Below are 11468 nucleotides of genomic sequence, written 5' to 3'. Positions count from 1 at the left end.
CTACCCTGGATCAGGTAGCTCAACTTGTCTAAAATGCCCATGTGTACAAGTGAGCCCCTACCTTGCCCTGCCTCCTCCTTGCCCCCAAATTGGCCAGGGCTGTCTCTCACACCACCTTCCAGGCCAACCCGACCACCAGGCCAGTGTAGGGTCAACCCTCACCCCCAGCCTGGCTCCAGAGTCAGCCTCTCCATAACTCAGCACTGTGATCTTGGGGAAATTACCTAACCTCCCTGTGCCTCGGTACCCTCTGAAAATCGCATATGGAAGCAAACCAGCTCCTGGAGTCAGTGTGGTCCAGGGCTGGCACAAGGGCATCACTGTAGCCCTCCCATGGCTCCCAGGGCCACAGCCACCCACCCTGCCTGCTCCAACCCTGCCCCCCCTCCCCTCCAGCTACCCCATCAGCTTTCTGCTCCCCCACACAGCCAAGGTGCCCACCCCTCCTTGTCTAACCTCCACACCCCCCAGCACCCTGGTCAAGGTCCAGTGGCCTCTGCAGTCTGCACTGGGCCACCAGCACCCAGCCACTCTCCCACCCTCTGGACCCCTCGATCCACTGGGGCTGGGGCTCGTTCCTCCGCCTCCTCCCCTCTTCCCCCAGATTGGCTTTAGACACTACCGGAATGGCACAGGCCAGGCCAGGAGTCCTCCTCAAACATCACCCTCCACCATCACCTATCGTAGTAGCCTCCTCTTTGTCCCTTTGTCTGGCCTACTTCTCCTGGGCCATCCCAACCCCAGTCATGACAGCTCACATTCTATGGCTTAAGGGCCCTGCTAACCTCACTTTTCCTCTCCACCCTATGTCAAACTCTTTCACAAATCTCTAGGCTTCACCCCAGGACCTATGAAAGGCCAACTACCACAGCAGCTCATGTCTTCCTCCCCTCCCCACTCAGAATCCCAGCTGCTGCCTTTCTGTAGCCTGCAACCTCCTGCCTCCATGCACAGTGGCCACTACCCTTCCTCCTCCCCATTATGCCCAGGTCTGAGGCTCTAAACCCACCAATGTGTCCTCCCCTTGGCCTCATAGACCTCCCACCAGCTCAGACCCCCACCCCCATGGGTGGTACTGCCAGGTCCAGCTGCCCTCTCATCCCTTCCATGCTGTCCTTGTGGGGTTCCTGCCATCAGATACATGCCACCAGCAGGGCATGCCCTTGCAGGGCTCAGAGGAGCAGGAGAGACTCCACCTGAGTAGTGGCTCAGTGGCTTCCCCTAAGTGAGGGAGATGAAGGCAAGGAAGGGGCAGCTGGCGACACTCACTTGCACTCCCCGGGCACACTGCATCCCCCATGGAGCAGGTTACATCCTTGTTTGCACACGGCTGTGGACAGAGAGGACAGAGGGGCACAACTGCAGCCAGTCCTGGCCCGGCACCCGTGAGGGTGATGGCCCTGCCCTTGTGTAGCCCCCGCACCTTCCTTGCACTCCACGCCCATCCAGCCGTCCATGCAAGCCTTGTTGCCATACTGGTCACAGGTGTAGTGACCAAAAAAGTCGTTCCGGGGCCGGCAGAACTTGTTGCAGGTGGCGCTGTAGTAGTTCTCATCACAGCGCACGCGGATCTGCAGCTCCAGGTGTGCCACATGGCCGCTGAAGTGCAGGCTTTTCCAGCGGTCCTCAGGGTTGATCATGCCCGCGTGTGACACCCGCTCAATCAGCAGCTCCTCTTGGGGAGGTAGCAGAGTCAGCACAGGCTGGAGAGACCAGCCCAGCCAGGGCAGGTGGACGAGTGGGCAGCAGGGACGCCACCAGGCCCAGAGAGGCCTGCCCTGGACCACCAGGCCCCCCACACCTGCTCCCCACCAGAGGCAGAGGGTCAGGGAAGGCCCAGCTAAGAGACACGAACCTGGCATCCCCACGCCTGCAGCCACCTGGCATGGAGCCCAGCCCTCACCTATCCTCCCCTCTCCTACACTGTAACTTGCTTACAGAGGCACCAAACACATGATTTCTGCCTATTAAAAGCCTCCCCTTGGCCGGAGGCAGGTGTGGACTCAGCAACCCAACATCTAAAGCCCACTTCTCACTTTTTTCCCCAGGGACAGGGTCTTATTGTGTGGCATCATCACAGCTTACTACAACCTGGAACTCCTGGGCTAGGGCCATCCTCCCACCTCAGCCTCCTGAGCTGCTGGAACTAGACACCACCATGCCCGGCTGCTTTATTTTTAGCAGAGATGGGTCTAAGTTGTTCAGGACAGTCTGGAACTCCTGGCCTCAAAGCCATTCTCTCACCTCATCCTCATCCCTGCATCAAAGTGCAGGGACTACAGGTGTAAGCCACTGGGGGAAGGTATCCCCAGCTGGTGACACTGTGTACAGAGTCTGTGAGACTAATCTGTATGTGCTCCTATACAAACTTGAAATCTTCCACAATAAAAGGTTAAGGAACCTTCAACCTCACTTCTCCCACCTCATCAGCAAAAGACATGAGGTGTTCCCTTTGCTGGCCCTGTCCTAGCACTACCCTATACCCTGGGTGCTCTCACGCTCATGCTGTTAAAGTCCCCGATGGCCTGTGAAGGGCTCAGTCTTCCTATCCTGCTGTCATCCTCTTCCCAGGGACACCATTGCTCTAAGCCACCCTGGGTTCCCGCAGCTACTCCTAGCCTGGCCCCTCTCACCATTGATTCTACCCTATAAATGGCCATCCCACTGGCCACGGGGAGACCCTTGACCCCAGTCTCACCATGTCTGGCCAATCAGCCAACTCTGCACCTTCACTTTTGAGAACACCCGGTACTCCCCCTGCCACACACATGGCCCCTGATCTGAGTTGCTTTGGCTGTCCCCAGGATTCAAGTGGCTCCTCCCCACTGGCTTCTTCCTAGGCCTACAGCCCACCTGCCACACAGTGGCCTGAGCACCCCCTTCAGGAGAGAGCCAGCATTCTCACTGTGGCCCTGCCCCTAAACGCAGCCAGTGAGCTCCTGTCTCGGGGCCTTTGCACGAGCTACTACTCCTCCCTGGAGACCCTCTCTGCCTCACACAGCAGGCCCTACAGACCTCCACACAGGCCAGCCATGAGACCCCATGTTCCAGGACAGACAGAGAGGAGGCCATGAAGCCAGAGAGAGCCACTCAAAGGTGGCTCTGACACAGAACATGCCCCACAGAACAACCACATGCATGAAGCTGGGACTGAGGGGTGGATATAGCACACAGCTCTGTAGGTCACTAGCAGGGCAGAGCTCCCTGGCAGCCAGAGCAAAAAGAGAAATAGCACATAAGATCCCTGGGGTATAGGAAGACTTTGTCCCCATAGGCAGAGGGACACGATGACTGAGGAACCACTTGGCCTGGGGCTTACTCACCATTTGGGGTGGTGTCGTTGTCCCAGTCCCAGGCCTCCACAATAAGGGTGAAGGAGCGCTGCAGACATGGTGGGGACTGGTCAGGTGCTGAGGCCCCACTTGCCTGCCAGTGCACTGGGGGAGGCCTCATGCCCCCACTCTACCCTCCCTCCTGCCCAGTCTGCCTGGCCCTGGCTTCTCCCTAGCAAGATCCCCTAGTGGCAGCTCCTCTGTAGGCCCCAAGATGTGCCCACTTGAGGGAGAGGGACCACCCTTCACAGCCACACAGGGTCAGGGGCTTAGGCGTTTTGCTCACATCAACACAGGGTGAAGGAGACGCCTTAGGCAGAAGAGGGGACAGGGTGGCTAAGGCTAGAGCAGCCATGGTCAAGGTCCAGTGGGCAGCCCAGGACCAGTGTTTTCAGCACCCTTGGTGCCTCACTGGGCTGTGACCCACAGTAAGGGATGTGGGATCTTACCACAAGCCCACCCAAGAGGGACAATGCCCTGTCACCTCCCCCCCGAGCTGTCCCTCTGCCAGATGCACAGGGTAAAGGGGCAGAGGGCCTACTGAGGCCACAGCAGGTGCTGCCCCATGCAAAGGGTAAACAGGAGGATGCCAGACACTCACCTCCACCCCAGAGCAGAAGAGGTAGGAGGGGCCCTGCTGCACACATGGAGAAACCAAGGCCCCAGAAGCCCTGGGAACTGCCCAGCACACCCTCAGCCTGTGGTCACTTTTCCCCTCTTCTCCCAGACCATCTGCCCTTATACCCCAGCCACTGTGACAAGGTGACACTGTCAGCAACTGTAGGGCCAGCCCCCTGTGAGGCCAACCTCAGCCCACCTGGAGCAGCCCATGGAGAGCTCATCACTCAGAGCACACTCAGATGGGAAAGATCCCCTAGATCTCTCCCCTCACTGCCTGGCTTCAGGCACCTCTGCAACCACAGCCACCAGCAGCTCATTGCTAGGCGCCTCCGCAGCAGCTGTGAGCACACTGACCACCCCTGCACTGGCCTTGGCTCCACCTGGGCAGGGCTGGAGCTGAGTCCCCTCTGGGGCACAGGCCTCCTAGCTGTCCACCCAAGAGGACACAGCACTGGAGAGCATCCGGGCAGACCGTCATCCAGCCCTAAGGCCTGGCTGTGCCAGGGACAAGCACACAACATTCCACTGAGGCCTCAGGTCTGCCCCCCAGTCCACACCTCGCCCTCCCAGTACTTCTCTGAAGGATATGGCCCCACCTCCTGGCCCTTGCCCTGCCCAACCACACTCACAGCCTTGAGAACCCTCTCCTGGCCCCCAGCCCATGCCCTCTAGCTGTCCTGGAGTGTGGACACCCGAGGCTATGACACTTGCCCACCCTCGGCTTTGGTCATGACCAGGTCTACACTGGAGACCCTCACTGGGCACTCACCTCTCAGATATCCTGGGGGATGATCACTGGGCCTCACCTGTGCCTGAGAACTTAAGCTGGAAGCAGCAGTCATTCCCATCCCCTTCTAGAATACTCCCTGGCCACACAGGGCTACCAGTAGGCTATCCATCCCACCTCTAAGTCTTTCATAAACTCAGTTCCCCCACACCAGTCACGGCCATCCAGCCATTTCTGCCTTTCTCCCAGTCATCCACCCCAGCATGCCCAACCACACACCTGGAAGGCCACCCGCCCCTGACCATGTCCTACCCCACCTCCTGCTGGCAGCGGGAGCACCCAGGTTGCTCCCTGCCTTTGCACATTTGTTTCCTTTCTTCATTCACTCATTCATACATGGAATGTGCAGCATGTCTTTGCCATTGGGGGTGACACCCTATGCCCTGGTGGGAGTCAGGACAAAGTAGCCAGGTAGAGGTGTCAGGGCAAGCCTCAAAGAGGGCAACAGACTGCAGAGAGAACATTCCAAGCAGGAGGAACGAGACCCGGGGGTGAACACATGGGACACAGTCAGGCACACCTCATCCCTGCTGCTCAGTGGACGCTGGAGTCTGCAGAGGCCTGATACCTACTCAGGCTCCACCAGTGACTGAGGCCACTGGATGTAAAGCAGCAGGAACACAGAGCTGGCAATGGGCCCAGGGTACGAGGATGGAGCCAGGGTGGCCTGAGACCCCCATTGCAGGGCAAGCCACCAGACAGGGCAGTCAGAGGAAAGCACAGGCCTGGCCTCTGGGTCTCCCCCTCTGTGGACATACTTGGGCTTTGGGGTGAGTAGGGAGCTCCTTCCAGCTCCCAGGAAATCCCACGCCAGCCACTGAGGTAAGATTACTGCCTCCTTCGCCCAAGCCCAGGGCTCCAGTTACCTGCTCCCACAGGGACATGCGCCCGCCCGCCTGCAAGGGCCCCACCGCCCGCCAGCTGGGGTCCCTACACCTGGATGGCAGGAAGTCATCAGAGAGAACCTGAGCCAGCCTGTGGGGCGGCACCTGCACGCCTCACCCCACCTGCCGGCTTTCCCAGGTCATCTTCCCCAGTCTGGTCCCCAGGATTCTGGTCCCTCCTCTGTAAATAGCAACCTCTCATCTCTGTCCTTCCTGCATGGTGGGCCATGGTCAGGGACAGAGCGTTGTCAACCCCAAAACCTACAGAATAGCAGGAATGATGGGGCCTGGGCTGGATGGGAGGGTGCTATGCCATTCTAGGGATGGCCTGGGAGCCTGGGGGCTGAAGCAGTTCAGAGACCAACCACTCGCCCAGGCCCCCCAGCAAGTGGGTGAGGAACGGTTCTCTCCTCTCAGTCACCCCCCCCTCACTGGCTGTCTACCTGTTGGGTCCCTGGAAGCCCACCCAGAGGAAAGGCTCCCCTTGGAGGCCCAGCTGTACCTCTCCCTGAAGGCCTGGCCCAACCCAGGGCCCTGCTGAGAGCATCTTCCCAGATGGGGCTGAGATAATAACTCAAAGACATGGAAAAGGGAGCCAAGGGACCCACCAGAAGTGATATATCCCATGCCCAGGGCACCCCACACCCTAAGCACCTCCTGGTTCAGGCTACCCCATATCCAGGTCACCCCACACCAAGGCTACCCCATAGTATAGGGCACCCCATTTCCAGGGTACCCCACCCACAAAGCACCTCACTTCCAGGGCACCCCATCCATAGGACACCCAATGTCCAAGGCAACCCATGCACAGAGCACCCCATTTACAAAGCACTACACATGCAGGGCACTACACAAACAAGGTACTCCACATATAGGGCACTCCATCCACAGGGCAGGACCCCACATCCGGGGCACCCCACACACAGGCCAGCCCAGCCTCCTGAGCCTGCTGCCTTGCAAGGTGCCAACCTGGTTCCTCTCCTTCAGCATCCCACAGGGCCAACTGGCCCCCCACAGAGCCCAGCCCTGGGTACCGGCGCCAGCAGCTCTAAGCAGAGATCCATTTCCTGAAACCTGAGCCCTGAAGAGGCCCAAGCCTCTGCCCATTGTCACCCGAGGGAGAGGGGAAGAAGGGAGGGCCAATCCCCCCACAGGACTCCAGGCCCCAGGGCCATAGCAGGAGGGTCAGACCACAGCAGAGCCCTGCCTGGCTGTACCCCACCCAACCTCTCTAGACCAAGCCCCCACCACCACCACAGTGAATAGGGTAGTGGCCATGAGTCTTTAAGTATCTCCTCTCACTGACTGGGGAAGGGTGATTCTAGTCACACCAGCTCAGGGCCCGGATTTGGGGACAGGGACCCCACTTGGGCCTACGTTGTGGGGACAGAGATCTCACTCGGGCCTATGGTCTGGGGGACCAGAATACCACTCAGCCTATGGTCTGGAGGACAAGAACTCTACTTTAGCCTACGTTCTAGGGGAAGGAACCGCACTTGGGCCTACAGTCTGGCAAACAGAGGCCCCACTCAGACTATGGTCTGAAGGATAGGGACCTCATTCAGGCTTACAGTCTACAGACAGGGACCCTACTGGACCTACTTACTGGGGACAAAGAACTTGCTCATGTCTGTGATCTGGGCATAGGGACCTCAGTTCTCCAAGAGCGAGGGGCTGGGCACCCTGGCTGGGGCCTAGAATTACAAAGATCTCTGTCTCCTCACCACAACCTCCAGCTCAGACCCTGGCCAGCTCCCAGCAGACTGCCTTATAGGCATGCCCCACGCTCCTATCAAGACCCCACAGTGATGCCTGAGAGGGCCCCCTCCAACCCTTGCTGCAAACCCTAGCATGCTGCATCCTCGTTTGCCCAGCCTCCAAGGTGCACTTCCAAACCCTCCCTGCTGGAGGGCAGCCCGCCCTGCCCAGGCACTGATGGTCCCTGTGCAAAGAGCCCAGCACATAAGGCAGGTAGCTGGGCATGGAGCACAGCAAAGCCTGTCTTGTGTCTCCCAGACAGGACCTCTGGTCTTACTAGGAGGTGTGGGAAGAACAGGTCATGGGCCCCCAGTATGCAAAGAGGAGGCCCTGGAGGTGGGCCAGGGAAGAGGCCAGAGACACAAAAGTTCCAGGCCCAAGCTCAGGAGGAAGCAGAGGGGCCTTGCACCTCATACCCGCCAAAGGGCAGCTCAAGTGACCCCAAGCACAGACTCCAGACTGGGCCACCTTGGGCTGGAGGCTCACATAGCCAAGCTGGTTGTGTCCCTGCCAGACACCACTGTTGTCACAACCTTGACCAGCTGCAGAACCACCCCTAGCCAGCCTACAATTGCCCCCCTTGGCCATATGCTGGATGCCCAGTAGGGGAGGGGAGGGACTGGGGGGTGCCTAGGAGCCAGGCTGGGGGCATCAGCAGAGCCTGAGCTCAGGCCCCACAGCCCTCACTGGCTTCATGAGACTCCAGTAAAAATGCACCACCTCATCTATTTCACAGGTGAGGAAAGCCAGGCTCCAGAACCTTCCGGCAACCCTGGCCCTCAGGTATCCTGAGCCATCAGACATAGAGTCCACCCCAGGCCACCTCATCTCTCCCCACCAGCCCGGGTACACGTGGGGCACACAGCACTCTCAGAGGCACAGCAAGCACACACCAGACGCACCTGGCCCCGAGGCCTGCAGCTGAGCTCCCAACACCCTAGACAATAGTAGGTGGCCTTCCCCAACCAGCAGGGTCCCCAACTCCACTACCCACCAGGTCAAAGAAGGAAGCCCCCCACTTGCTTAACTGAGGGCCCCACTCCTCTCCTAATGCTTCAGGGCAACCTGCTACCCACAGAGCATTGACTCTTCACACAAATGCAGCCTCTGTCCTGCTGGAGACCAGGCACCAGGGCCAAGACAGGGTGCCCAGGGTGCTCAGGAGGCAACTGGGGGGAGGCCTGGGAGGGCAGCCCCCATACAAGGCAGCCTGCTCGCAGGTGGTGCTCCACCTCTCCACAGCCAAGTGGGTGCATGGAACATGGTGCTGGGCAGTCCAGCTGGACTTGCCCGCCAACTCCTCCCCTCCCCCACTAACAATCAGCATAAAGCCCAGGGAAGGAACTAGAGGGTGGGAGGGTGGGGTTTTGCAGCTGGTCAGGGCTCTGACAGCAGGGGTGTCTGCAGGAACACAGTGGGCCCACCTGTTCAAGGAAACTGAGCCCGAGACCAACACCTACCATGATGCTCGCGTGGGTCACTAACCCCAGCACCCTGAAAATAGGTCAGGGTACAGAGGGTAGCCTGGGTTACCAGCAGAGGCTGGGGTCAGAAGGGTCAGTCATTGGCCAGGGGGTGGTGGAGGCCCACAGCAGAGCCAAGACCTCTTCATCCTTCTTCTACAAAGCCCTACTTGCAGCCCTGCAGCAGGGAACCCAGGGCCCCACCCTCATTCCCCAGGGAGCCTGGACACAGAAGGTCCTTGCCTTCCACATTTGTGGCCAAGTGTGGGTTCCAAATGTGCCTCAGCTCATGGATACGGAGCTGGACTTGCAGCAAGCCAGGGCAGCGTGGCCGCAGGGCTGCTGCCGACAGAGCGGAAATACCAGGGTGCTGGCATCACTGCGCCAGTTCCACGCCCGGCAGCCAGGCCACACAGGAGAGAAGACTGAGGTTGCCCCCCAAATGTACCAATACTGCCCCAGCCTCAGCTCCTCCACCCAGGACAAGCTGCCTGTCCCTTCCTGGAGCAGGGAGTCAGCAGTGCACAAGAAGAAGGGAGGTGAGCTGGCCCTGAGACCCAGAGCTCGACCCCAAGGAAGGCAGGGCCTGCCCTGGCCCATCCCACACCTGGCCAGCAGGCCGGTTGGTGGGGCAAAGAATTACGAGGGACACGCGTTGGCCCGCCACATTCCTCCAAGGCCTCCCTGCCCCCACACCCACTGCTGCCAACTTGAGCAGAAAACACATCCTCAGGTAGCGATTTGGAGCCTCGCTGGCTCAGACCCAAGTGCAGATGACAGGCTGCAGGCCCTGCTCAGACCTGCCTGCTGCACCTCCGTGGGGGCGAGGGGCTGGGCTTGTCCTAACCGCCCACCACTGCCTTTTCCACCTCAGGGACACAATCCCTACCCGGAGGCCCTGAGGCCAAAGGATACCCAGCTGGGTCCTCAAGGGTAAAGGGCATGGCCAGAGGGGGCTGCAGCCAGCTTCCCTCTACAGACAGGAGCTCAGGAAGGAGTGAGGTGCAGCAAGCAAGGCTGCCTGGCTGGGCTCACCCAAGGTGTGGCCTAGACAGGAGCCTAGTCTCCTATAAGGGAGACCCTACTGGTCTACTCTTGGCTGGACCTGGACACCAATCTCTTTTAGGACAAGTGTATCAGGTGGACACACTCCTAACTGGACTAGACAAAAGTCTTTAATAGGAAAGATGGACTGCTGCATCCTGCTCCAACTACTCACTTATCACAGGCCTACAAGGCCACAGTGCCCACCTCCAGGACTCCCCCAGGCCCAGCCAGCTGCCCTGACCTGTTCCTCCTTTTCACTCAACTCCAGGCCTGCAGCACAAGCCACCAAGTAGGTAGGAAAGGACCCTGAAAACTACAGCCAAGTCCTACTTCACACAACAGCCAGCCATCTGGGCCTGCCTACTTCCAGCTCCCTGCCTATCTACCCAGGCCTTAGCACCATCCAGGGGCACCAAAAGGAGGGGCACTTGTCTGCCACTGACCAGGACCCTGACTTCCACCATCATGCCCAGGCCTGGGGCTCCTGCCTGACTGGCCACCCCCTAAGGGACACCACTGGCCTCCAAGAAACAACAAAGCCGAAAAACCCACAAACAGGAGATGCCACAGAAGGTCACAGCACCAGAGACCTGTTTTATCTCCTAGGGGCCTATTCGCCAGCCTCAGGGGCTTCCACCAATACTAAAGCATTTAGGCCCCCCACCCTGGCCCAGGTCCCGCGCTCCGCCCTTGCCCTTGGGCATCCAGGAAACTTTGGGGCGGGCACAGGCTGGCCGCGGGCCCGGTGCTGCTCCGCCAGGGCCTGCCCCAGACCAGCCCCAGCACGCGCGGCGCACATGCCTCTGCGGCCTGCCTGTGCCGGGGCGCCTCCCAACCCAGACAGACACGCGCAGGGGAACGCAGGCACACGACGCTGCTCCGCCCTCGCCGCGACCCCGCGCCGGGTCGGCCTCGCGGACCCCCGCGCGCACACGTGGCCAGACGCGGGCTAGGCCCACAGAGCACGCGCCCCGGGCCGGGCCGCCTCGCGGCGCCCCCTGCCGGCCCCGCCCCGTCCGGGCGCGCGCGGCCCGCAGGCAGTGCCGGCCGCAGGTGCTGGAAAGCGCAGCGGATCGCCGCTGGGCAGGAGTGGGCTCCGGGGTGCGCCAGGAGTGGGTAGGGTTAAAGCGCGAGGGATGGGGACGCACGTACCGGCCAGGCGAATTGAAAGGGGATGATGACGAGGCCCGGGTCCTGGTCGCCGCTAGCCCGGACCCGTGCCCGCGCTCGATCCCCCGCAGCGCCCGCCGGCGGCAGGTAGAAGGAGTTGCCGCCCAGCACGGGCGTGGCACCGTGGCCGTAGCTGCAGGGCCCCGTGGGCGTCACCTTGGCCTGGTACTCCTTAAGGCACACGCGCACGTACGTGTCGCACTCGTCGTGGCCGCAGCCCCCCGCGCGCGTCGTTCGGCCGTCGCCGTCACAGCAGGCGCCGCTCAGCAGCTCGCCGTTCACGTTCCGCAGCGCGCTCAGCTGCAGCTCGAAATAGCCCATGGGCCGCGCCGCCTAAAAATAAGGCATCAGGAGAGCGGAGGGAGGCGCGGGCCGGGGTCTGTGGGCTGGGCACGCGGGATGGGGG

General features: G+C 60.6%; 1 protein-coding gene across 1 annotated transcript in view; it reads right to left on the bottom strand.

Annotated features, from left to right (window-relative positions):
• The window catches only part of JAG2 (jagged 2), a 25954-nt gene that overhangs the window by 10606 nt on the left and 3880 nt on the right, over window positions 1-11468 (bottom strand). Inside the window, exons 4-7 of the mRNA XM_023508859.1 lie at window positions 11045-11395; window positions 3324-3381; window positions 1424-1675; window positions 1270-1330 (exon numbers count right to left, since the gene is read on the bottom strand). Coding sequence (XP_023364627.1) covers window positions 1270-1330; window positions 1424-1675; window positions 3324-3381; window positions 11045-11395 — 722 coding nt within the window. The remainder of the gene's footprint in view (window positions 1-1269; window positions 1331-1423; window positions 1676-3323; window positions 3382-11044; window positions 11396-11468) is intronic.

This window comes from Otolemur garnettii, unplaced genomic scaffold (genome assembly GCF_000181295.1).
Source record: "Otolemur garnettii isolate 467f Iridium unplaced genomic scaffold, OtoGar3 scaffold00283, whole genome shotgun sequence".
Taxonomy (NCBI): Eukaryota; Metazoa; Chordata; class Mammalia; order Primates; family Galagidae; genus Otolemur; species Otolemur garnettii.
Note: the sequence above shows the minus strand (reverse complement) of the source record. Positions and strands in the feature narration are given on the sequence as shown.